Here is a 26,034-nt window from a genome sequence, read left to right as displayed (position 1 = left end):
TTGGCCTCAAGCCCAGGGATCATATCTCTACAGGACTGAAATCTCTGCACTGGCTGCGAGGATTAAGTTCAAAGCCCTCTGCATTGTCCACAAGACCTTCTGCGGCCTCAATACCTCCAACTCTCTCTTCCTAAATAGCTTCCTTCTCGAGCTCTTTGCTCATCCACCTCCAACTCCCACAGGGTCAGTCGCTTCTCCAAGCAACAAGATGGTGGTAGATCTCTTTCTTCGGCTGGGGCCTCCGTCTGGAACAGCCTACCTGCCTCGCTGAAACTTGAGGAGAACCATCTCCGGTTCTGGAAGCACCTCAAGACCTTCCTCTTTGCTTCCGCTTTCTCTCCTCCTCTCTGCTGCCGAACTCCTGACTGAAACTACACTGGTCACCTGGCTACCCTCGGATCTCGGGCCCAGGACCCCTCCCCCGCCAGCTGCACACCTGCACTGCCTGCCAGCCAACCCCCATACTTGGGGGCTGTTTCTGTATCCCTACAGTCCCCCCAGCTCTTGACACTTGATGTCTGCATTTACCCCTGCACTTGCCACTAGCTGGCTGCACGTTTTACCTATTGTTTTTATTTATTTCATTTATTCTTTACTGTTCATCCTACGTATTGCACTGCCCCCTCTTCCCCCTTCCCCCTGCACTTTCCCTTTCCCCCCTCCCCTGCACTTGCGCGATCTCAATGTCACCTGGCTTAGTAAGATTGTTGTCTTTGTCTTCCCTCTGTTACCCCCTCCCTTGCATCGTCGCGCCTTGAAACACTTGTGTTATAAATGCCATATCATATCATGATTAAGAGGACATGCCTGACCTTCACTACCTTTTTCAGGCCTCTTCCTCGTCCCAGTACTGAAGAGGTAACACAGTCTAGTGTGAATTATTCTCAGTCTCCTCTTCCTCATCTCAGTACTGTCAAAATAGGGGAGCTGGCTTACAATAGCCCATAAAAGTCGGGGGAGGGTAGGGTTGATTGTCAATGGGAAAAGGGGATACCATGTCTCGCCCATCTTACCCTTAATCCTTTTCACCCTCTTTCTGGTGCGTCTAGACTGGTGATATCTCCGAGCATTTTCTTGGTCAAATGGACATGGATAAAAATATCCCATAACTGTCTTTGGAATAGAGGGCTCTTCCTGGAAGGGATATGCTGAATACAATGTCACGCCTGAAAACATCCCATTCCCAATACCAAAGTCCCCTCCACCCAGGTGATCCTCCCTTGCTTCTCCACCCCCAAGGTCAGGATACAAAAGTGATGGCCTTTTCCTGGCCACTTGTGCAGAGGATCTAAGGGGAGTAGATGTGAGAATGTCCTCAGGTTTCTCATCCAGTATACGCCTCCGAAATGGCCTGGACCATCCACTGGGCGATAGAAGCTTTGGAAGCCTGGGTGCCGGGAGACATGCCACCAAACATCATGAACAATGCGCCAGACTTCCTGAAAGATCTTGTCAGAGAGAGGTAGAACTTGAGGACCCTCTTGACGTCCAAGGAATGCAAAGCCCTTTCGGCATCCGACTGCATAGTCAGGAAGAACACTGGTATGCAGATTTTCTGATTCAAATGTAATGGAGTGACCACCTTGGGCAATAAATTAGGATGAGTGCGCAAGATGGCCTTGTCGCTGAGAAACATGGTAAAAGGGTTGCATGATGACAGAGCCTGCAGCTCGCTGACCTTGGGCACCAAAGTGAGCGCCACTAGCAACACTGTCTTCAGTGTTCACCAACGCCATCATCAGAGCAGAGGGTTTGCACTGCAAGGCGGCAGGAACCACACTGAGGTCCCAGACCAGATGAGGCCTGTGCACTGGATAAAAAAGCCTGGCCAACCCCTTGAGGTGGACCTTGACCACTGGATTGGCTGCTGAAAAAGCATGTTCTGGGGAATTCTTGTAGAACCCAATGGCCACCAGATGGGTGCAGCAGGTATCAACCTGCACGCCGGAATGAGCCAGATGTACGGAAAAAGCAACAGGTCGTCCAGGGAACAGGTAAGAGCATCAAACCCCTCGTCGCAAGCCCAGTGGCAAAATCTCATCCACTTGCTCTTGTACTGGGGCCCATGTAGACGGCCTCTTAGCCTCCTGAATGATGTCCCAGTTCTACTCTGAGAACCGAGTCTGGTGGAGTTTCAGCTGGTCAGGAACCAGGCTGCTAGGGCCCACCTGGCCAGGTGTTCTGCCTCCCCGTCCTCCTGAGTCAGAAAGCCCCTGCTGGGGATCAGAAAGCAGACCTGTTTCTGAGAGCACAACCGCAGTAGATCCGAGAACAAGTCTTTGACGGCCAATGCCGGGCGATCAGGATGATGCTGCAGCCCATCGACTTCTGGAACTTGCGAGGGGCAGCTGGAGCAACTCGGGAGGAGGAAATGCATTGCACCTGCAGCCGTACCAGCAGAACTGGAACGTGTCCCGTAGAGACCCCTGACTCCAGCCTGTCCAAGAGGCAAACCGGGGGTACTTAGAATTCAGACCAGATGTGAATAAGTCCAGATCTAGAAATCCCCATCTCTGGAACAGGGGTGACACAGAGTTGATATTTAAGTCCCACTTGTAGGTGTTGAACCCCCAAGTGGCTGGGCTGGTCCGCTTCTGGACTGATTTCCCCAGGAGGTGGGCCTGAGGAGATACAAATCCTTTTTCCGTAAGAGCTCATTCCCAGATAGCCAGCGTCTCCATGCACAGGAGGGGTGGGGGACGGGCGCCACCCTGCTTGTTCTGGTAAAACATTGTCGTATCATTTTCGGTCCTGACCAGAACCACAGTGTCCCTGATGAGGGGCAGAAAAGCCTTGAGCGACAGGCCCACTGCTCTGAGTTCGGCCAAATTGATATGCAGGAAGGTCTCTGCCTTGGACCATGCTTCATGAATGGAGTGGCCACTAAACCCGAAAGCGAGGAATCCATCATCACCACCAGAGTAAAGAGAGCTCCCACTGCCACATTGCCGTCCATCAAACACCAGCAAAGCTCCGGGTGGAGGAATATGGGTATTGGGATCCTGACCGATTGAGACCCTGTCTCCTGGTCCAAATTGGCTGCCAGGTGGAGCTGGAGGACACTCATCTTGAGGCGGGAGTGCTGAACCATGAGCACACAAGATGCCATCAGCCCTAGAAGGTGCTGGAACCACCATGATGAGGTTGTCGAGTTGGCCAGAAAGTGCCCTATCGCTTTGCGGAGGGAAAAGAGCCTAACGGGCATGGGGAACACCCGCTGCATCACGTTTCCCAGATCCTGGGCGTTAGTCAGCTGCGACTTCTGCCAGTTTAGGGAAAAGCCCAGCTGGTGAAGAATATCTGCCAGCCACTGGCAGCAGTGCACAGCCCCCTCGGGCGAGCTGGGCCTGACCAGCCAGTCGTCCAGGTAAGGGTATAGGTGGTGGCCCTACATGCTGAGGAGACCAGCCATCACATTCATCAGCTTCGTGAACACATGAGGAGCTAAACTGAGGACAAAAGGCAGCACTTTTACTGGATATGGTACGACATAATCGTGAACGGCAGAAACTTCCAATGCGGCTGGTAGATGGTGACATGAAGGTATGCATCCTTGAGGTCTAGGGAACACTATGTGCACAGGAGTAATCATCTTCAAGCATTCAAGCGGTAAAGGCAGGTTGAGAAATGACAGGTCCAGGGCTACCCTCAGGACAGCCTGGTTGTTCTTGGGTACCACAAAAATCTTTGAGTAGAAGCCGGAGCCCCTGTCTGACTGAGGAACTGGTTCCACCAGCTGCATCTCCAAAAGAGAAACAATCTCCCGTATAAGTGCCGGGGACCCTATCTGACAAAGAGGAGGAGAGGATGGTAGAGGAAAAGGACTAGGAAGACTGAAGCATATAAAGATTATAGAAACAATCCAAGGAGTCTCAAAATAACGCTTCTTGGCATCTGAGGCGGGAGCGGAGGAGAGGGAGCAGAACAAAAAAACATGCTGCTTCTTCCTCTTGTGGTCACTGGGCGACCGGTCAGGCCTCTGCGTACCACAGTCTCGAAGCCCCTTGAAGCCAGTGAAAGCGCAGTGTTTGAAGTCGCCCTGAGGCTGAGGGAAGGACTTCTGCCCTGGCATAGTCAGGATGGCCAAGGACTTGAGGGTCTGTTTTCTTTTTAGTCAACTCATCAGTGGACAAATGAAAAATGTCTGAGCCCTCAAAGGGAAGATCCAGGATTTGCTCTTGCACATCTGCTGGGAATGTTGTGGCATGTATCCACGCCATCCATCTCATCTCGAACCCCAGGCACTGCACTCTGCTGGCTGTGTTGATGTGGGAGATCTAAGAATCCATTAAGTCCTGCGCTACAGCCTGGTCGTCCGCTAGGACGGCCTTAAAGAAGGACTGCCTCTCCAGAGGGAGATCAGGCAGAAACTCCCCCAGCTCCCGCCACAGCTTCTGGTTCGCAACGGCTAGGAGGGCGTCAGCGTTAGCTTGCCGCAAATGCAGCCCTGCGATGATGTAGCAACATTTGCCAAAAGACTCAAGGACCTTGGACAGAGAGCTGGAGGTGGCTTAAGCAGAGGAAGACGAAGACAATGGTTTTGAATACAGCAAGGCCACAGCCAAAACTGAAGAGTGATGCTGGGGGTGGGAGGCCAGGAAGACTGGCTTGCCATTCACAAGCTTGAACCTGCAGTCCAGTTTCTTGATCAACTGGGCGTTGGCCCTGGGCTTCTCCCAGACCTTTCTTACCACCTGCAGGACATCCTTCTGGAGCGGAATGTCTGAGCGGCTCGTGGTGCGCTTGGCCAAAACCTCTGCTAGCACTCCTGACTTCTGGAGGGTCTCCTATGGCTGGGAGACATGCAAGAACTCTGCAAGGCCTTGAAGGCACTGATGAAAGGGCCTTACAGAAGCCAAGGGTTTGTCGCCCTGGGTGTCTTCCTCATCGCCTTCATCGTCCACCCGAAACACCTTTTTTTCCAGACAGAGGGGAGTCTGGGTCCTGAGACACCAGAGCCGTAGGGGTACCCCCTTGATCAGGACCCAAAGATAGATACAATGGAGGTTGCAGGTTAGGCGTTGGTGGGACAGGAGGTGGAGGGGTTTGAGGAACCGGTAGGGCCTGGACCAGAGGAGGGACAGGCAATGGCACCGGCAGCGCCAGAGGCACTTTTGGGGGGCCCAGCTGTGGAGGCCTAGGACGCACGACTTGTGGGATCACTTCCTTAATTATATCCTTGATGAGCCCTGTCATCTGCGGGGAGCGCATGAGGAGGAGGAAGCTCTCAAAGAAGCGGTCCTTGCAAGCTGCCGGGTTCCTGATTGAAGCGCTGAGGCGCCTGTCGAGTGTAGCAATAAGGCTGTGATGGGTAGATGTATCCCTGTGGAGACACACCGCCTGTACCATAAAATCTGCTGCTGCTTCCCAGGGGAAGGGGACTGGAAATTTCTTGCATGGCAGATTCAATGGGCGAGAGACCGGGTAGGCCCTGATCCAAATCCAAGATGGCCACTGGTCTAGCAGGCTGCACAGCGTGCTTATCCGCCATCTTGGGGCCTTGCGGCATGCCTTGGACGGGAGGGCATGAAGGCCGTGCGCCACGTGCTGGCTCAGACATGGGAGGACACTCCTTGGCCCTCAAACCTGAAACAGAAGCGTCAACCACAGAGGTAACTCTGGTAGGCCATGAGCCCTCTGCCTGATATGATACGATACGATATGGCATTTGTAACACGGCTATACACAAGTATTTCAAGGCGCGACGAGGCAAGGAAGGAGGACTAGAGGGAGGACAGAGACAACGATCTTACTAGGCCAAGTGAAATTGAGATTGCGCAAGTGCAAGGGAGGGGCAGGCGAAAGGTGCCAGGGGAAAGGAGAAGGGGGCAGTGCTGCACATGATATGATAGGTTATTTATAACGCGCTTAATACCCAGAGGTTTATAAGTGCGAACCCGGGGATCAAACCTGTGTCGCTCTGTGTAGTCTTGCTTGCAAGGTGAGCACGTTGCCTCTGAGCTATCCTCCCGAGAGGATAACAAGGATACCCAATAATAACAAGAAGTGCGGCCAGCAGGTGTAAAAAAGTGCAGGTAGGGGGACTGTAGGGTTACAGAAACAGACCCAAGTGCAAGGGTTGCTGGGAAGCAATGCGGGTGTGCAACTGGGCAGTCAGGGACCTGGGTCCGAATCAGAGGATAGCCAGGTGACCATTGAAGTATCAGACAGGAAATCAGCAGGGGAGAGGAAGAGAGAAGCCAGAAGCAGGAGGAAGGTCTTGAGGTGCTTCCAGAACCAGAGATGGTTCTCCCCAAGTTTTAGAGAAGCAGGGAGGCTGTTCCAGAGGGAGGTCCCAGCTGACGAAAGAGATCTACCACCAACTTGTTACTTGGAGAAGCGACTGACCATCAGGGAGTTGGAGGTAGAGGAGCAAAGAGCTCGAGTAGGAAGGTATTTGCGAAGAGAAAGTTGGAAGTATTGAGGACCCAGGCCCCTGAAGGCCTTGTGGACAATCCTTGCAGCCACTGGGAGCCAATGCAGAGATTTCAGTGCTGGATAGATACGATCCCTAGGCTTGAGGCCAAGGACAAGGCTTGCAGTCCTGTTCTGGATGAGTTGCAGTGGGAGGAGAGTAAAGGCAGGCAGATTTAGAAAGCGGCTGTTGTAGTAGTCCAGCCTAGAGAGAACCAGAGCTCTGGAGAAAGTGAGCTTCTGGGGAAAGGAGAGAAAAGGTAGAATACCTCTGAGGAGGTGCAGTTGGTAGTTTGACTTCTTTCAGACATCAGAGATGCGAGGAGAAAAGGAGAGTGTGGAGTCGAAGATGACCCGAGGTTCTTAGCCTCACAGGTGGGAGCAGGAAGAGGGCCAAGGGAGGCTGGCCAAAGAGTGACAGGTAAGGAGGGTGCAGGTGTGCCGATGAGGAGAATCTCTATCTTACTGGCATAAAGGCAGAGATCGTTGGCGACACACCACTCCTGGATAGCAGACAGACGGTCAGAGATGAGAGAAGGAGAAGAGGTGGCAGACGGGAGGCTGAAAACAAGCTGAGTGTCAACTGCATAGCACTGAAAGTTGGAGCAGAGAGCGGCAATGCAGTGGGCGAGAGGTGCTAGGTATTGGTTGAACAGCCAGGGAGAGAGGTTAGACCCCTGGGGAACACCACACGTAGAGAGTGAGATAGACAAAAGGAAGGGCCCAAGTTGGATCTGGGAGGGTCGATCAGAGAGGAACAAGGTCAGCAAGACCAGGGCCGGATAGGTTATACCCAGGTTATCACAGAGACGATTGAGCAGGACGGCATGGGTGACCATGTCAAACGCAGAAGTGAGATCGAGTAAGATGAGGAGATAGGGGAAATTAGAATCAAGGCTAGACAGCAGGTCTTCACAGATGTTCAGGACAGCCGTTTCTGTGCTTCTGGCTGCTCTAAAGCAGACCTGATGGCCATGGAGACAACCAACAGATTCAGTGTGAAGATTAAGCTGGGAAATGGACAACTTTTCCAGGAGTTCGCCCATGAAAGGAGTGATGAGATCGGGCGATAGTTAGCCAGACAGGAGGGGTCGGCTGAGGGTTTCTTGAGAAGAGGGTGCACAAGAGAGTGCTTCAGGGGGAACGGAATGCTCCAGTGGTGAAGGAGTGGTCACAGAAGTCAGCCAGGGCATGAGCAAGGGTGTCAATGTGGACCTTGATGGTTTTGGAATAACAGGGAAGAACCTATTTTGACAAGACTTTCATAGATCGGACTTGTCTAGAAACCTTGTCAGGGGAGAACAGAGGAAAGGAAGAGAAAGAGGGAGGAGAGGTGGCCACAGGGGCCTGAGGTAAAGGAGAGAGTAGAGGGAGGAAGAGGAGAAGAGGAGAAGAGGACGAGAGGGTGGACAGGATGTCCTGGGTTCTAGAGATGAAATGAGAAGCCAGGGCCGTGTAGAGGGCCTGGGAGTGGACAGAAGAGGTAGAGCTATTTTGACAAGACTTTCATAGATCGGACTTGTCTAGAAACCTTGTCAGGGGAGAACAGAGGAAAGGAAGAGAAAGAGGGAGGAGAGGTGGCCCCAGGGGCCTGGAGGTAAAGGAGAGAGTAGAGGGAGGAAGAGGAGAAGAGGAGGAGAGGACGAGAGGGTGTACAGGATGTCCTGGGTTCTAGAGATGAAATGAGAAGTCAGGGCCGTGCAGAGGGCCTGGGAGTGGACAGAAGAGGTAGAGACTGCAGAAGGATTGGCCAGCTCCTTGCAGATTTTAAAGAGTTTGGCCGAGATGTTAGAGGCTGCAGAGACGGAGCTTGGATGTGGGCTCTCTTCTTAGTGTGGACAGAGAGCTCATATTGCCTTTGGAGCAGGCGGCAGGCCAGTTTGCGTTTAAGAGTGACGAGGTCAAAGTCATACTAGAAGCACTTTGCTTTGGGCTTCAAGCAGATCCTCGTGACAGGGGCAAGAGTATCAGAGATAGAAGAGTGGAGCATGGAAAGGGCTGTGTCAGGATGTAAGCAGCCAGAGGAGGAGAAGGGGGAGAGAAAGTGGTGGCGAAAGCCTCAACTGACACACGCTTCATGGGTCGGATGACCGAGAAGCTAGGTGGCAGTGCTGGAGTTGGCATGAACTGAGAGGGAGAGATGGGAGGAAAGGAGAAAGTGATCACTTCAGGAGAGAGGAGTGTGGAGGGGTTAGAGAGGGGAAGGTTTGAGGAGATCAGAACATCCAGAGTGTGCCTTGCAGAATGAGTTGGGCCAAAGGGGAGAAAGAGGGAGAGGGAGAGGGAGAGAGAGAGAGAGAGAGAGAGAGAGAGAGAGAGAGACACACAGAGGTCGCAAAAGAGTCCAGAGGAGGACATGGAGATCAAGTTCTTCCAGGAGGCGGCAGAGGTCAGAGGAGTGTTTGACAGCGGAGCGAGAGTTGAGAGTGGCAATATGGAGAAGGTTGCCAACCTTGAAAGAGTTCCGGGGAGGGGTACAAATCAGAGGTAAGCCCTGCAGAGGTGTAGAATGAGCCCGAGGGGGGCAGAAGAGGAAGGAGGAGAGGGCAAGGTAGCCAAAGAGGGGGGAGGCAAGGAAGCCAAAGAAGGGAGAGAAGGGACAGCAGGAGAACAAAGGAAATTGTTGAGGCGCGGGAAGCGTCTATCAAAGAGGAGAAGGTTGGCCTGAGGGCCTTGGACCAAGACTGTGCCATTCAGGTAAACATTTATAATGACGTTAGAGGAGTGGAAGGGGGCAAGTAGGGCCTCCCACCGGGTGCCACCATTAATGGGAGAAGGACAGAGCACAGAGACCATATGAAGAGTCCATATGTCTGGCGAGGGAACGACAAAGAGGATGTCGGTGACGTTCTGTCTAGAGGAAGCACTGGTTGTAACGCTCACCTGATTCCCGCAGAGGCGCCGGTCTTGACTGGGTGAATGCCGTATCTTCAAAGGTGATGTGTAACACACGGTTGGCTCTTTGGGCTGGACCTCTGTGCACTGTATGTCTGACTCGAAGAGTAAGATGTCTGCAGATAGAAAATATGGGATTAATGAACTGGGGTTATTGGGTGCCTCTCTCCTCTTCCCTTTCTCTTCTCCTGTAGAACCCCAAAGGTTAACGCCCTCACCTTAGGTAAGTGAACGCCGAGCTCTCCATCTGCCTCGGGGCAGGGTGCCGTAACCAGTTTCTTCACTGGATAAGGGTGCAGGCCTCTTGACCTCAGAGGACTGCTGTCCGTCGTTAACTGCACGAACGGTAAGTTCTGGGCACTTCAAATGTCTTAAAAGTCTTTTGTAATGATATCTCTTGTTTTGCAGGGTTCCGGCGATGGCGGATGGCAGGCTGATGAGAGTTGAGGATCGAACCCGCGTGAGGAATAGAAGCGCCTGGAAGCACGTAAGTAAGCGCTTGTAGCCTGCTTCACGATGCGCACTAACTGTCCCTTTTATCTTGCAGGTACAAGTTCGGAGCTTTAGAGAAGCTGAAGGGTGCTGGAATACCCACTGGATTGGGCGTGGGAAGGAGTAATGGCACGTGAGTAATAAAGTTGCCCAATGTCTTTAAACGCACCTTCTTTTGTCTTTCAGATACCGGAATGCAGCGCGAGGCGTTGGTGACAGCCGATGGACCAGGTAAGAGATGCGCTGCCACTGAAGACCGTAGTGCTAACCTGTTCTTTCTTTGTCTTTACAGGTGCTGCTGAAGACTGGATTCCAGGATGGTAAGCCATTGTTCCCTTAGGCCCAGGATCAGAAGCAGAAGACACGATGAGCGTTCTGCTGCAGAGAATGCAGAATAACGCAAAGCAAGATTCATCCATCGGGTGTGGTTTAAATAGCCTCCTGTAGTGCTTAGGTGTCTCCTTCCACAGCCACGCCTAGGTAAGAAAAGAGTTCCTGCTTTCCAGAAGAGTTACAGTGTTCTGAACCTAGGGAGTGGCTCCTGCCCCACCCAACAGGAAAAGTAGTCCCAAACAGAAGAGGATCAGGGGTTCAACTTGCAGGTAAGTAAGCAGCATGGTCTGCTGCAGGTAAGTCCACCCAAGCATTATGAGCCCGGCGCTTCCAGCGCTGGGACTGGGCATCTTTATGAGCCTGGTGCCACTGGCTCCAGGACAGGGTCCAAAAGGTCCCAATTGGGACTGGCTGGCACTCGGAACCGGGGTTATGGGTCTGCTTCCAAGGGAGTCGGGCAAGTCCTGATCTTTTGGAAGCAGAGATCATGACACTGGTGTAGCTGTCAGCAATAGGGAGGCCTGGGTTGGAGATAGTCGATAGGGAGGCCTGCTGGCCGATAGTCTAATCGCCCTGACTCACGACCTCAGAAGTGGCTCTGGTAGGCTGTGCGCCCTCAGCAACAGAGCTGGTAGTTATGCTGCATCATGCTAAGGACTGATTCTTGGAGGTAGAACGCAATGATCCCTTGCTCCCTGGGGCCGATGAAGAGGACAAATTTGGACACCCCTCCGTGGACTGCCCAAAAGAGCCCCGGAGCACCTCGGCTTGGGAGCCGGTAGACTTTGCGGCCTTGCACACACAATAGCCCCAGTGCACACAATAAATGCACACTCGGAAAGTCGACACGCACAGACGCCAGTTTCTCCTGGCTCTGCAAGTACCATCAGAAGAGCACAACCTCTATCCTATCCTCCTTCCTGCACTAACCTACCCTCACCCACTTTCTCACAGAGCCACGTGAGCGCCTGTAGACCAAGCAAATGGTAGCAGTGCGCAGTATTAATCAACTTAACATACGCCAAAAGGACAAATTGAGATTAAAAGAAAAAATGGACTACAAAGGCACCCAGGGACGCATACATTTTGGATTGGTCATTAATCATAGAAGGGGTGCCTGATCAAGCTCCCACTAGAGTGGAGTATCCAGTCCTATAGACAAGCAACGTACTGCCCACTGGTACGCCCAACAAAACTAACTCTGAATTAAAAATACTCCAAACAAGAAAATAGGAAACAGACACATCAATGCCTGTGTCCTGCTTCCACACAAGCAGATCCACAGTTCTGTTTGGATTTCAAAGTTGGAGTAATGTACTGCCCTGGGACTATCATAACTGGCTGAGGGTCATCCTAAGGCAAAGTCTGGATGCCAAGTAATTATAACAGACGCAGTTTGCTTTTCAGAACTCATTCTGGGATTCCACTTGCAAAGCACGTCAAGAGAAAGGACTGTTAACTCCCCGTCAAGACTGCTCCATACAGCCCCACAATTTAAATCAACTCACTCTGAAAAGTCCTGCAAAGACATAGTGACACATTTTCCCAGCATGCTTATAAAAAATGATGTGCTTTATTTTCAAATGTAAAGTTTTTGTTCAGGCAGACAAAGTGGGTTATGAAGATTGCAAACAAAATAAATTGAAATTACGTCTGTTGAAATGACTCCCCCTTTATATGTGCAATCCTGTTTATGGGCCTGATAGCAATAATAGATACTGAAATCCTTGACGCTGGTCATTTTGCATTTCATTAAACTGCAGAGGCATTTCAAATAAAGTTACACAAATTGAGGTAAAACACATTAATAGGTTGCGTTCATACAGCCATTTTGGTTCACTTAAGAAAATTAAATTAATTTGGTCCACCTGAAAATATATTTTTTTAAAACAATTTTTATTTATTTTATTAACAACACACCAAACATTACAACGTGGAGGACATTTGCATATAAATTTGCTTCATTGTATTCATACATCGTGCATTGCCGTTCTCCCTCCTCCCACCCCTTTAACTCAACCCCCCTTTTCTATGCCGCCGGTCAGCATTTCTCATTTTACTCACTCGTCTCCCTCGTATCATCTTCACTAAGACCCACCTGGGGGGGTCATGCCATTGTGGTCACCAGTTGCATCCATTCTATCAGGTGTCCAACTTCTTCCTCCCCTCCTCTACTAATTGCTTCATACCAAGCTGCTGTTTCTGCGCCTGCCCATTTCTGGAGGTCCGCCTCCACCACCTGCCACGTTTTGTTCCATATTTCCAAGCCCAGTTTCAGGAGTCTTGCCCTTCCTGCAAATCAGATCTGGGCAACCAAACCACCTCTCTCAAAAAGTAAGGGGCGGTGTCCTTGTACAAAAGCCTGGTTTCGGCTGTCTCCTCTTCAGACAGCCATCTAGCCACATACTGCAGCTGCCCCGCCAAGTAGTATAGCTCAAAATTCGGTAGGTTTATAACCCCCCTTGTCACACGGGTTTTGTAGCTTCCATAGGGCCACCCTATTTCTAGAGTTGTGCCAGATAAAGCCCCTACATAAGCTGTGGAGTTTCACGAAAAACCGTTTGGGGAGCATATATGTTCGTAAAGAAGTGCAGCAGTCTCGGCAGGACCACCATCTTGATCAGCGCTGCCCTACCCATCATAGCTAGTAGTAGCCTGGATCAGAACCCCATGCTATTCTTAATGCCTGCCACTGCACGTTCCGTGTTGTGTTTGTGTTTGTCCTCGACCGAGTGGTATATGTCGATACCCAAGTATCGAAATGTCCTCGTCTGCCAAGGTATCAGCAGGACTGGTAAGTGCTTCAGTGGAGCCCCTCTATATCTCCCCAAGGGGAACATACTTGATTTCCTGGGGTTTACTGCTATGCCCGAGAGGGTGGCATATTGTTCCATTACCTCCAAGACATATTGCAAGTTTTCCTCTGGGAAGCGCAAGTATAGCAGGATATCATCCGCATACAGTGATGTAAGGTGTGTCCCTCCCTTCGTGGGGATGCCAATCTCCCCATACTGTTGTCTGAGGCAGATTGCCAGTGGCTCCAGAGCAAGGATGTACAACATGGGCGACTAGGGGCAGCCCTGTCTCGTGCCCCTTCCGAGTTGCCATTTGTCTGAGATTATTTTGCCGGTTTTAACTTTGGCGATTGGGGAGCTATAAATCATTTTGACCCACCTCAGGTACCCCGGCCCCATGCCATATTCCCTTAGCGCCGCTAGCCACCACGGCCACCTCAACGAGTCGAACGCCTTAATGGCATCCAACGAGACTTTCGCCATTTCTCCTGGGTCCCTTTCTGACTGCTCAATTATGTGGTGGAGTCTTCTGTGATTATCTGTTTGATCCGGGTGAACCAATTTCCCAATAATACGTTTAAGCCGGTTTGCCAGCGTGGCCGTAAGGATCTTGCCGTCTTGGTGAGCATTGACAAAGGTCGGTATGATCCACAGTCCGTACTTGACTTACCTGGTTTTAAGAGCGGGATTATCACCGCCTTCCCGAGAGACTCCGGCAGCCTTCCTCGTTCAAATGCTTCGTTTAAAATGGCAAGCAACGGGGGGAGCACCTCTTGCTTATACGTCTTGTAAAATTCACTTGAGAGCCCGTCTGACACCACGGCCTTACACGTGGGTAGGTGCTGTACCACCGTCTCTAGTTCATCAAGGGTGATTGGGGCATCTAGATCCTCCTGCTCGTGGTCACTCAACTTAGGCAATCCTATGTCCTCCAGAGTCTCCCGAGTCTCCTGCCCGATCTCCTCCCCCGTGTCCTCATATAGGCGTCTGTAGAATCTGAGAAACCCCTCATTGACTCCCTCTTGGGTAGCCCAGGTCTGGCCATCTTCATCCTTTAGCTCCCCGATCACTGGGTGTGGTATCTCATTTATATATAGCCAAGCCAGCATCCTGCCCGGTTTATCTCCCTCCACGTGTTGCCTTTCGATGTATTTTTTGTAATTTAACTTACAGAGTCTGTCCCAGTGCCGGCTGCTAGCCTGCTGGAGTAGGTTCGCCCTCGCAGTATCTTCCTGCAAGGTGCTCCCTCTCTGTATTATTTCTTCCAATTCCTTCTCTGTATCCTGTAGCTCCTGCTCTATGCCCCCTTGGAGCCCTCTAGATTTGTTCCCTCCGACTGCACACTGCCGGTGTTAATATCAAAATACTCGGTAATAGCCTCCCTTAAATCCTCTCGGAATCCCGAATCCTGCAAGGCTTCAGCTCTGAGTTTCCACGTCGGGATTCTCACCCTAGGCGGCTGATGCCTCCACTCCACCACCAAGGGGGAGTGGTCCGAAAGTCCGAAAGTACTCTGGCCTTATATTCCGAGCCTGTCATTTCCCCAGCTATCCCCGAGGACACGAACATATAGTCCAGTCTCGTGTATAGGTTATGGGGGGCCGAATAATGCGAGTACTGTCTGTCACCCGGGTGCAGCAGTCTTCAAACGTCTTCTAGCCCAAAGTCTTGCAGGAGGGCCCACAGTGCCTTTGCGGCTGGGGTGGGTCTACCTGATTTATTGTCAGACCTGTCCACTCTGGGGTGTAATGTGCAATTGAAGTCCCCGCCCCAGATGGTAGCGCTGCCCGCTAAGGCATATAGGGCCCTGAAATAGGCCACTGTGTCTTAATTGGGGGCGTATGTGTTTATAATGTTCTCCTCCCTATTTTCCAGCATTTCCCGCACCACTAGCATTCTTCCATCTGGGTCTGGCGTAGCTTGCAGCAGCTGAAATGGTACATGAGGTGCCACCCATGTGACCACCCCCCTAGCGTAAGCTGAGTATGCGGCTCCTGTGGGATCCCCCTCCACTTTCTCTTGACTAACTCCAGTCTATCCCTAGTAAGATGGGTCTCCTGTAGTAATGCTATATCCACTTTCAGCCTTCTCAGGTACATCATCACTTTATTCCTTTTCAGGTAGCTATTGAGGCCTCTCACATTCCAGGTTACGATTCTGAGACTATCCATGACCATGCGAGGTGTGAACACCCCCCTGCCCCGGGTTACCGTTCCAGTCCCAATCAGCATGAAATTGGGCTTGTACCCCTCCCTTTCCCAACATAAACTCCCCAACTAACCCCCCGCTTCCTCCAACTCAACTATTTCACACTGCACACCTCCCTTTCCCTCCCGCCTCCCAACCATGCCCCAACTGGTGCCCAGCTCCATCCCTGGATCTCAGGCTCCCCCGCGTTTGGTCCCCCCTCGAAATGCCGAGATCGGGAACCCGGCAGGGTGTCACCAATATGTTGGTGACCTAACTAATGTCCTAACTAGTGGGGTTTAAGAGTGCTTCCTTCGTGTCTCCTGTTGATTGCCATAGTACGTTGTGCACCTTCTATGTCGCATTCTAAATTTGCCGCCCCTGAGATTCAACACATCTCTACTGTATGTTATAATCAAGTCCCAGAGTCACAGTATATACAGCACCTTGGTCCCGGGATCGGGTTTCACTTGTTCGTTTCCTCCTCCTTACGACTGTCTGCTTTCTCCGGGCAATTTTGGGCATCCAGCCATTCTGTAGCATCCTCCGGGCTCTCAAAAAACAGAACTTTGGTTTTGTGGAACACTTTTAGTTTTGCTGGATACATCAGCATATATCGCATCCCCCATCTTGCAATCTCCTCTTCACTGTCCCATAGTTCAGCCTCCGTCTCTGAACTTGAAGTGTGTAGTCGGGGTGTGCTGAGATGTTTGCAGAAGCTCTTTGTATGGTGCCCCCTTCCGGAAATATTCCATTATCTTCTCTCTATCCTGGTAATTCAATATCTTGCCGATGATTGGTCCCGGGTGGGTTCTTGGGGGGGGTCTCCTTGTAAGCGCTCTGTGTGCTCTCTCCACCGCGAATACCTGCGTGAGAAACCCTCCTACTCCTATTTTCTGCAACAGCATATTTTCAACATAGTCCGTCGGGTTAGGGCCTTCTTCCCCTTCCGGAGGGCCCACTATGCGCTTCCTCCGCTCTGTTCTCTAAATTGCACCTGCTGCTTCAGGATGTGGATCTCCGAGGCATGAGAAGTTCGGGCAGTTGTATTTGTGGTCACTTCTTTTTCCAGCCCATCTGTGCGTTCCCCCATTTTTCGTACGTCCAGTCTAAGCAAGTTGACCTCCTCCTGTACTGTGCCAATTTTGAGCTCCAGCGCTGCCTTAAGTTCGGCAGTGGCTGCCTCTAGCTTGATTTCCCACGTGGCCTTAAGGTCTGTAATTGCTTCTAGGATCTGCCTGTTGACGCGCGTCGGGGTGGTGTCCTCTGGTGGGTTTTTTTCCTTTGGTCTCGCCCCCTCCGCCTGCTGCGGGGTCTTGGTGAAATTGTGGGCTGCTTACCCCTGGATTTGGGGAGTTTGGAAGTCATATTGCTGCCTGGTATCACCCAAGTTCAAGGTGAGGTTTGCTGGCGTCGCCGTCGTGGACTGTGAAGGTCCCCGCGCACTCCCCTAGGCTCTGTTATGATGCCTCGGCTTGGTGTATCTGGGCTGGGGCTGGGAAGCTGTGCCACTGGGGGCTGCCTGCCGGTCTCCTGGTTTAGTGCTATCGCGATCCTCCTAACCAGCCACCGGGCCTAGTGTCCAGCTCATGCATTGGGGGCCATCCGTTGGCACCAGCTGTCTTCTAGTTTCAGGCGGGTGCTGCGGCCTTATTTACGGTCGCTTACGGGGTCTGTGTCCCAGGGCCTCTAGAGCGGGCCTCCACTGGCTATGTTGCCGGGACTTGCCTCAGTCCCTCTCTCGTCACTGCCAGCCCGTCTGCCTATGTGTTGGGCAGCTCCAGCCCCCCCACACCTCCCCAGCCTGCACGGAGGAGGGATTTTTCCCACTATTGCCTGGTCCTGTAGGGCTCAGTAATGTGGGGGCTTACGTCTCACCCACGGCCCACCCTCACTGTCGGGCAGTTGTATACACAGGGGAGGACCCATCTCCCCCCCAACCTCGGGAGTGTCCTGTGTTCGCCGTGTACCTCTACCGCTCCGCAGGGTCTGTGGCGCGCGTGTGCACTTCCAACTTTGTGGCCCGTCTCTTTCCTCTACGCCGGGCACACAGCAATGGAGGGTAAGGCACACCCCACCATTTGTGTGATCCCAGTCCGGGGCCTCAGCTGAAGCGGCCGCTCCTCCGAGTTCCGCAGCCGCACGTCCCGGGCATGCGTGTGCTTCACATTGCTGCTTGGGCTGCATTCTCAGCTGGCAACGGATGCTTCCTCACAAGGCAAGCGGCGAGCCCTCCTGATCAGCCTTCCCGTTCCTTTGTTCAGCTAACTTGCGCGGCCGCCATCTTTTTTCCCCCGGGTGCCGTCTTCCACCACCAGCCCAATTTCTGCCATAGCCGCTCTAATACTTAATGGATTTTAAGCGGGACGCTATCACTCCATGCAGCTAGTGTTCCCATCATCTTCGGTGTCTCTCAGGTTGCGATTGTTCCGGATTAAGGTGTCCGTGCACCCAAGATCCTAGCTTATCGGCAGGAGACAGTCAGACACGTCTTACGCAATGGCTGCTTGGCCACACCCCCGTCCACCTGAAAATATATATAAACAGCTGCAATAGTAACTAAAATAAACCAAGAAAACAGGACATGCAGTGCGTGAAAATGCATGTGTGCATTGAGACTTTTTTGAATCAAGGATTTTTATCCTACTATGTTAGGAATCAGAGATTGTAATTAGGTTAGCTGTATTTAACCATGTCTAAAGAGGTGTGATTATTCTTAAAGAAAATGTTGCTAAATAAACTAATAAACTTTTATTTTAGCAAGGAAGATGTTTTTATTTTCGACAAGTGTGATATTTCATTTGGGTCAGGGACACTAATCTACAACCTGTGGTTTCTACAATGCTAGTAGCTTTAAACTACATCCTTAAGTTCTTCTAGGTACCAGCAACCAAGATACTACAAAGAAATATGGGCAAAGCTACCACCTCTATCCGAGTAAAAGGTCTGCACACGTTCTGCATTGATGTTACAACATGGCAAAAGAAATATGACTGGAACATTGCAAGGAAAAAGGAATAGCGAACAATGGGACGAACATTAAATGGCACCACGCTCAGCTTTTTGCCTATTTAGCATACAGAGGAAATTGAGAAAAATTATTTCCAAGACTACCAGTGCTGGATTACCTGATTCAATGGTGTTATTCTTCGGCGCCTCTGTTCCGAATTTTTTTGGAGGAAATTTATCAGAAGAGCCTGGGCCACTTGATGGCACTGCAGACGCCAAGAAGCTCGTTATGGAGAGCAACGCCTGTGTGTGAAGCACTAGATCCAAAGATGAGAAAGACACCTAATTCGAGAGAAAGTCAAAGATAAAGACAAACCCAAACAAGTATAAAGCACATATTCTTAACGTTAACATTGGACAAGTGAAGATTGATTTACAAAACATTTTTAGGCACGCTTTCTCTTAATGAGCCAACAAACATACAATGTACATATCAATCATGATGTGTTGTTGCAGTTTTATAGTTCTATCAGAATAATATATCACAGCTTTAAATGTCTGATATTCAGAATTTGTGCACGGTCTATGCCTCAAGTAACTGAGTAAATAGGTATAGCTCTTCCCTGACTTCATAACAATATTTAACATGTCTGGGAACTGTATGCCAAACTTAGGATCTTCCAAGAAGACACTCAACAGCAATTATGCTCAAAAGGAAAACACATAATAGATGACAACCTGCCAGTTTGGACTAAAACTGGTAGTGAAAGAGTACAATGGCAGGTGTGTATTTCAGCTGGGAACATTGGAAATGCAAAACTTGCTCTTACATATATCCTCTTCACTGATTCCTAACAAGTCATGAATAAAGCCAGAGTGTTTGCATATGTTTTGAAGGCATAAAATAAGCAGTTTCGCATAGCAATTTGCTATACAATTCTGTTGGTTTTCTAAGTAAATTGACACTTGTCTAGCAAATCTAGCTATTTAAATGACCCTGTTCAATGAAATCGCAACTCACCCTGCATTTCTGTGGCCCTCAGGGCTCTCTGCACCCTCTTTTCTCTGTTCACTTCAAGTTCAAAGGGGTTAATAGAGAGAGTCCAGCAGTAACCATCCATTCTTAAGTGTCAAAAGCCTGTTTGGGAGTGCTAGGCAAGATTTAATTTTTCAAATAATTGCAAACCAGAAGTAATCGGGCTGATACTTTTATTAAGCTAATTATATCCTGTCTGGCAAAGACCCGTATGGAGCTCATTTTATAAAAAGGTGCAATTTGGCGACAGGGAGCAGTAACATTTGCATGCACTCCAAGGTAAACGGCTCCCTGCTGCCATATTTTTGTCATTTGCACGATAGGGTGCAAATGAGCAGGGCAAAAGGCAGCATACACATGTGCTGATATGGTAAGTGGCGCTCACAATTAAACCCCCCCTCGACCTGCTTGCATGTCGGGGAGGGTTTGATGGTAATTATTTTCATTTTATTGTTTAAAGCGCAGACCTAGCTTGAGAGCAGCAGAGTGCTATACAGAGTATGGATAGCCAGCATTTGGGCTGGCATCGTTTAACAGAAGAATACAGCCTTGTTTTTATCCAACAGAAGTTGGGATCCACTTATTCTCTTGTGCCTCTGTTATCCACCCTTACTTTTACCTCTGTTTCGGAATAAAGGAAACTTATCATGTGTAGCAAACCAGTGGGGATGTTCCAAAGTTCCAGTTTATACCAAAGCTTCTCTCGTTGTACCGTGTGACAAGCCAAACAGAAATGTACGAATGCTGCATAAATTGGTTGTTTCCGAATGCCCCAGGCATTTGCAACAGTAGTTACATGGGTACTATATTATCTGCAGTGATTGTCAATTTGCAGAAGCCAGTTTGGTTCAGAGGGACGATGGAGTTCGGGGCTATCCAGGAATTAAGATCGTCCAGTAGGTTACGAGCAAACATTTTAGTGGGTGCGTCCAACATGGCCAAAATGCAATAGTTTGCCGGGTCATTACACGTGCCCTTTTTGTACAATGTTATGATAGTGCTCTTTGCCCAGGTCTTTGGTAATTGCCCAGAAATGTTTATAGTCATAAAAAGCCTATGTAATACAGTTGTACACCAGTCTAAGCTATCCGGGCCCAGAGCTAGAGATGGTTTAATGCTCTTGATAATGGTTCTTATTTGATACCTCTGTGGGATATAAGGACACCTATTGATATAGATCAGTATGTTTTTCCTTTCCCCAGGCTCTTACCAGTGGTGGTGTGAAATGCGAGGTCCAAGCATCAAGAGAGGCTCCATTTACTAAGGATTTCTTAGGTTTTATATCATTTACCACTTGCCAGAAGGGCTTGACATATTATGAGTTAGCAGACCGGACCAGTTACTGCCAGTGATCTCTTCTAAGATTCCAATTATGTTGCCTAAACCACTGCCGGTACAATTATTTTCTGGTGCTCACCAAGTGCGCTATATGGCAGGGGGGAAGTTGTCTGCTTAGATAATGGCGCAAATCTTTTCTAAGGATATCTTTTGCATTTAATATCTTCTTGTCAAATTTATGAAGGTGTGTAAATTTGTTATTGGTGAGCAGCTTATTCCTATGTGGTGACACTTCACCAAAAAACAAACTAATATAATCCTTTATTACATTTTCATAATTATTAATTTGTGCCATTATCATGCAACTGTCCCCTTCTACGCCATCTAGTCCGCTGTCTTTAAGGACATCATGACATCATCTTGACAAAAGGGTTGAGGCCTTGTCTATTTTAGCAGGAGTCCATCAAATTCTATGCGTGCCCCTCTGTCTATGCCCGTTTGTAAATCTGTATTTACCCTGGGTAAAGTGGTGCTCAGGAAAGAGTAAGGGATAATGATCACTCTCTTCCCATAAATGACAATAAAAAGAAAGGATGCATTCATCTAGATATTTTTTTTCAATTTATGAAACAGCCTTTCTAGTATCACAAGGTTGTAGATGTCTACTTGTAGAATCGCCAGGTTTTTTAGAACCAGGTTGGTTACAAATGGAAAAAGAAATGACAAAACTGCGTAAATAAGAGTCCCCACTATCCTCTACGTTTCATGATAATATTGGAGAAAATATAGCAATAGTAAGCACTAACAATTGATGCTCTTTTATTCAAAATCAAACATTCAAGTATTACTTTTCTATAGAAATTGCTGACAGTTTTGGTAATGTCTGGCGTTTATTTTTAAAAGAGGTGCTTCTGCAATGGTAGCTTACAGTCTTAACTATCTGTAGAACTCAATATCTGGTAGAAAGAATTTTTGTTGGATTTGAGCAAGGAAAAGTACTTCACCTTCGTTCTCTAAATATTTAACCAGAGATATCCCAGTGACTTGCCATCTTCAACAGTTTGATTCTTTTCATTTTTTATTTTGATGTGTGTGGTTCTACTCAAATTGGTCACACTGACTCAAACATATATTTAAACTGATTATGTCAAAAAACAACTATAAAGGAAGAACAGAAAACAATGGAATTAGCTTTTCTTATCGCACCAGCTACATTTTATCTGAATATATTCTGCTTGTATCTCACAAACACAGTTCAGCACCATTCATCAAACTGCATATGCTCCTTATATGTAGTAAAAACTGCCACGTTTGGTATGAAATACAAAATTAAATAATAAAATGTTAAAGATAGATATTATCGTAGATGCGCACTTTGCCAATCTCAGAATTTCTGCAATACAAATCCTTACACCACTTAACTTCAAAGATAACCTCTTATGGGATTTTCATGTAGTTAGTTATATTGGGAGTGAAAGACAATTTACCTGGAGTAGACTAACAGAGTCCCGAATGGTCCTGCATCACTGAAAGTTGTGGGTGGTACTATAAAGCTGGGATAGTCAAGGTGTAAGTTATATTATAACGGACAGGGCTTGCCATGGGATGGACTCATTAAGGCCCCCTGTGTCTGTTTTTAAGCGAAAAATCCAGTTCTGTTCTCGTTTGAACAGCATGCTAGCTACGTCTCGAGAATCGACTAATAGCAAGATCATCGGATTGACTGGTAGCCTTACACAGGGGCTTCTGTCTCTGATGCAAAAGCTAACCTCTCTTATTTAATGTGTGACAAATGGATAGGTCTTAACTCCTTTGAACTGTAGAGAGACACATAAATTTATATTGTAGTCTCTGAGCATTTGAGCCTGTGGTAGTGACTGGGGAGTGACTCTGGATTATTTCTGTGTGCCCATAGGTTCTATTCTTGAACTTCCCTGCAATGGCGATGAGAAGCAGGGTAAAGTATAAACCATATGGCAGAAATTGGTTACTGAACGTTGAGAATCACTGTATTCTTTTTGTTTTTTAAGAAGACTGTCCTGATGAAAGTGGTTCAACTAAAATTTAAACCACTGAAACCGGTAGACATTGGTTGTTACATGGTGGAGGCCAAAACCATTTCTACCTAGACCATGAACAACCTTGTACATGTTTTTTATCTGTCCCACACTCTGTCCAACACATAGTACTTCTTGGACGGTCGTTGTGGGCTGTTTGTCTTTGTCTTGAAAAAGCTCACATCAGGCAGGGACAGTAAGTTGTTTGCTCTTTCCTTCGGTCTTCTAGATTGACCCTGTATTTCCCCAGTCACTGTGCACCGCTGTTCGTCTCTGGTTGAGGGATTATTCACTGCTCTTTGAAAACCACACACATTTGTGTGTTGCCCTCTGTCGTGTTAAAACACTAGCCTGTTAGGGCTTCACCCTGTACACTGTTATTATCAGTGCCCTCCCACCCCCTTGTTATGAAAAAATAGTTGGACCAGCTGCATTCTCATTGAGAGCCTAAATATCTTGCTTGCAACCCTCTAAAATACTGCCTTCCTGGAAGTCACTTAAGTTTTCCACTTTCACCCATTTCATGATTCAATAAGTCACACTCTTCCTCTTTCACTTGGTAATTTGGAATATTTACATAATATATCGTTTTTACTTCATTGCCACTTCTTTCCCTCTTCCGCTCTCTATTTATGTCCTATCCCAATTAAATTATTGATCGAGTAATAGAGTAATTAATATTCCAAGCTTGTGGGGTATGGCCAAGCGCGGGCAAGATGGTAGCATAACTCAACAGCTCTCTCTGACAGAGATAGTTACTTAAATTTGGACTACCAGCTTTCAACAATTCAGTAACCATTTATTTGAGGAAAATATGAAGCGACCCACGACCAGCTCATCAGATGCGATTAGCAGCTAAAGAGAATTCTGCTATCCTTTTTCAGGGACAAAAAGTCTTCATCTCTCCTGATGTTCCTAAGAATATGCAAGCTAAAAGAAAAAGATTTCTTGACACAAGACCTCTTATGTGAAATTGGGAATCATGGATTGCTAGAACTCACTAGAATGATCATAACAATCCCAGATGGCCCTACCAAAGAATTTACTGATCCCAACAAGCTATTCAACTTGCTTCAATCTCTTCAATCAACACTGATGAAAATCACATCCTCTTTGGATGCATCTTCACTTTCTTCTCAAGTAGAGCCTCATCCACAACAGCCCAGCTTTAAGAGAACTAAAAATAAACAAGGGAAATACAGAACCACCTGCAGTAGATCTTTATCGCCGGACTCTTCTAATCCTCCTAATAGTCCTGATCCGTCCAGAGACAAGACTATATCATCTATTAAAGTAGCAGAACCTCTCCTTCCTCCCTACAAAGCTAATGTGACCCATTTGAGGCCATGTTACTCCCTTGATCATCGTTAATTGATATATTATTATACATACAATATCTCATACCATCACTAACGTTTTGCTTCTATTTTCACTGTGATCCTATTTTCTTACGTTATTGTGAACTCTCCCTCTCCTGTTAATCTTCTGTTGAATTGTATGCTCTATTCAACTTGTGCTTATGAAACTCTCATGGTATTCAGCTTCTGTTTTATTTTTTGCTTCTTTTCTCTTCCTTTATTTTACTCTTCCTTTCGACTATGACTCCTATCAAATCACTATATGTTCTTATATTGCCTTTTCCCCTTATTTGTGTACCCTTCCTCATATGATTCCTCATTTATGTCATCGTTTCTGCAATGCTCATACAACAATGTTCTACATTTACATATTTTCTGATATGATATTATTTAAAGTTCGCTGGCTCTGCTGTGTTCCTCTTTACGTATGGTGTTCAGCCTTTACCATTATACCCACAAATGACAGTTAAGATTATTACCTGAAATGTTAAAGGAATAAATCATCCCGTTAAACATCATAAAATAATTTCTCAACTTGTCAAATTTAAAGTTGACTTCACCTGCCTAAAGGAAACTCATTTGGACACAGATTGTGAAAATAAGATTAAAGGTTCCTGGATTGGTCATACTCTATTCTCAAATGCACTGCTGGGAAAAAAGGAGGCGTCTCCATTTTGGTCAATAACTAGTCTTTTTTTTTTAAATCAAAGAAGAAAAAGAAATGGAAGGACAATGGGTCATTATTGATGCTATTATTAATAACCTATCATTTACCATGGTAAATGTTTATGGTCCTACAGCGCATAACCCTTTGGTTTCGTCTAACTTGAAACTAGAACTATTAAAAAAAGACTCTAATTGACTTATTGTTTGTGGGGATCTTAACCAAATTCATGATTTCACTTTAGATCGAAAATCTACTTATGACTTTGTCAATTCTAAATCTCGTAAAAATGTCCTAAATGTATTACATGATCAGAACGTAGTATACTCTTTACAATTGTGTCACCCAAATGTTAAGGTCTACACCTTTTTTCACCCCCTCACCAATCCCTATCCCTTTAGATTACATATTTATTAATCCTTCAGCTTTAATTAACTCAAAAATAGGTTCCATAACAATTTCAGATCATGCCCCTGTCATTACTACTTTAGAATAGATACATTTCCCCAAATTATCACTAAGATGGAGATTTAATTATTTTCTTTTGAAAGATGACACTTTTATTAAAAAACGGTACATAACAACTGGGATGCTTTTAAAGCAGCTGTCTGTGGTTTTATTATTCAATTCGCAGCGTCAGTGAAAAAGCAAGCTGAATCTTTCTGCAATATATTGTTGAAAGTACAGTAACCCAGATCCCAACAGTTTTAAAACCCTCATGAGTAAATGCATTGAATTTAACAAATCATGTACCGATAAAGCTGCCAAATCTTTGCTTCACTCTAAATCTTATAGTGGCTCTAATAAAGCTTGCAAAATATTAGCCTCTTATTTAAAAAATAGAGAAGTCTTTCATTACATCTTTTCACGGACCACGATGGCAAGAGATTAACTAAAATAAAATGATATTAGTAAAGTGTTCCTTTATTTTGTAATCCAAATTATACTCTGCAGATCCTTCTATTAAGCTATCTGAAATCTACTTCTTCGACAGAAATGAGAGAAATTCGGTGGACCCTATTGATCTTTCTTCTCTCAACAACTCCATCACGCTATTTGAAAACAAATGGGCCATTTCAGATCTTAAACACGTGAAAGCACCAGAACCAGGTGGTTATTCGATTGATTTCTACAAGGCATTCATACAATCTGTCTCTCCCAAGCTTTTAGAACTTTATAACCACTTCATCGACACAGGCAGTAGTTGTGGCTCTTTTGGCGAAGCACTTCAAGCCCAATAAAGATCCCTTCTCTGTTTAAAACTATAGGCCAATCTCGATAATTAATTCCGACTCCAACATAGTTTAAAACATTTTAGCTAAAAGGCTTGAGGTATTCTTTCCCAAACTCATTCATATTGACCAATCAAGGATCGTTTTGCATCCTCCAACACTCTAGCGCTCTTTAATATTCTATCCCACATTTGATCAAGTTTCCAAGATGTTTATGTTCGAATCCTTGAAGTGGCATAGCTTCGCTCACCATTTCATTAACCTCGTCCGAATTCTTTCTTCTACACCATTCACCAGAATTCTTATTAATCATTCTCATTCTTTCCAATACAACTCAAGGTACC

The 26,034-nt window shown here is 47.5% G+C and overlaps 1 protein-coding gene across 4 annotated transcripts in view; it reads right to left on the bottom strand.

Moving 5' to 3' along the window:
• VPS13C (vacuolar protein sorting 13 homolog C) overlaps nucleotides 1-26,034 on the bottom strand; it is a 5,236,720-nt gene that overhangs the window by 2,514,008 nt on the left and 2,696,678 nt on the right. For all 4 annotated transcript variants that reach the window (XM_069624493.1, XM_069624490.1, XM_069624491.1 and 1 more), the window contains one exon: nucleotides 18,245-18,407. In XM_069624493.1, the coding sequence (XP_069480594.1) occupies nucleotides 18,245-18,407 (163 nt within the window). The remainder of the gene's footprint in view (nucleotides 1-18,244; nucleotides 18,408-26,034) is intronic.

This window comes from Ambystoma mexicanum, chromosome 11 (assembly GCF_040938575.1).
Source record: "Ambystoma mexicanum isolate Mex_15411 chromosome 11, UKY_AmexF1_1, whole genome shotgun sequence".
Classification (NCBI taxonomy): Eukaryota; Metazoa; Chordata; class Amphibia; order Caudata; family Ambystomatidae; genus Ambystoma; species Ambystoma mexicanum.
Note: the sequence above shows the minus strand (reverse complement) of the source record. Positions and strands in the feature narration are given on the sequence as shown.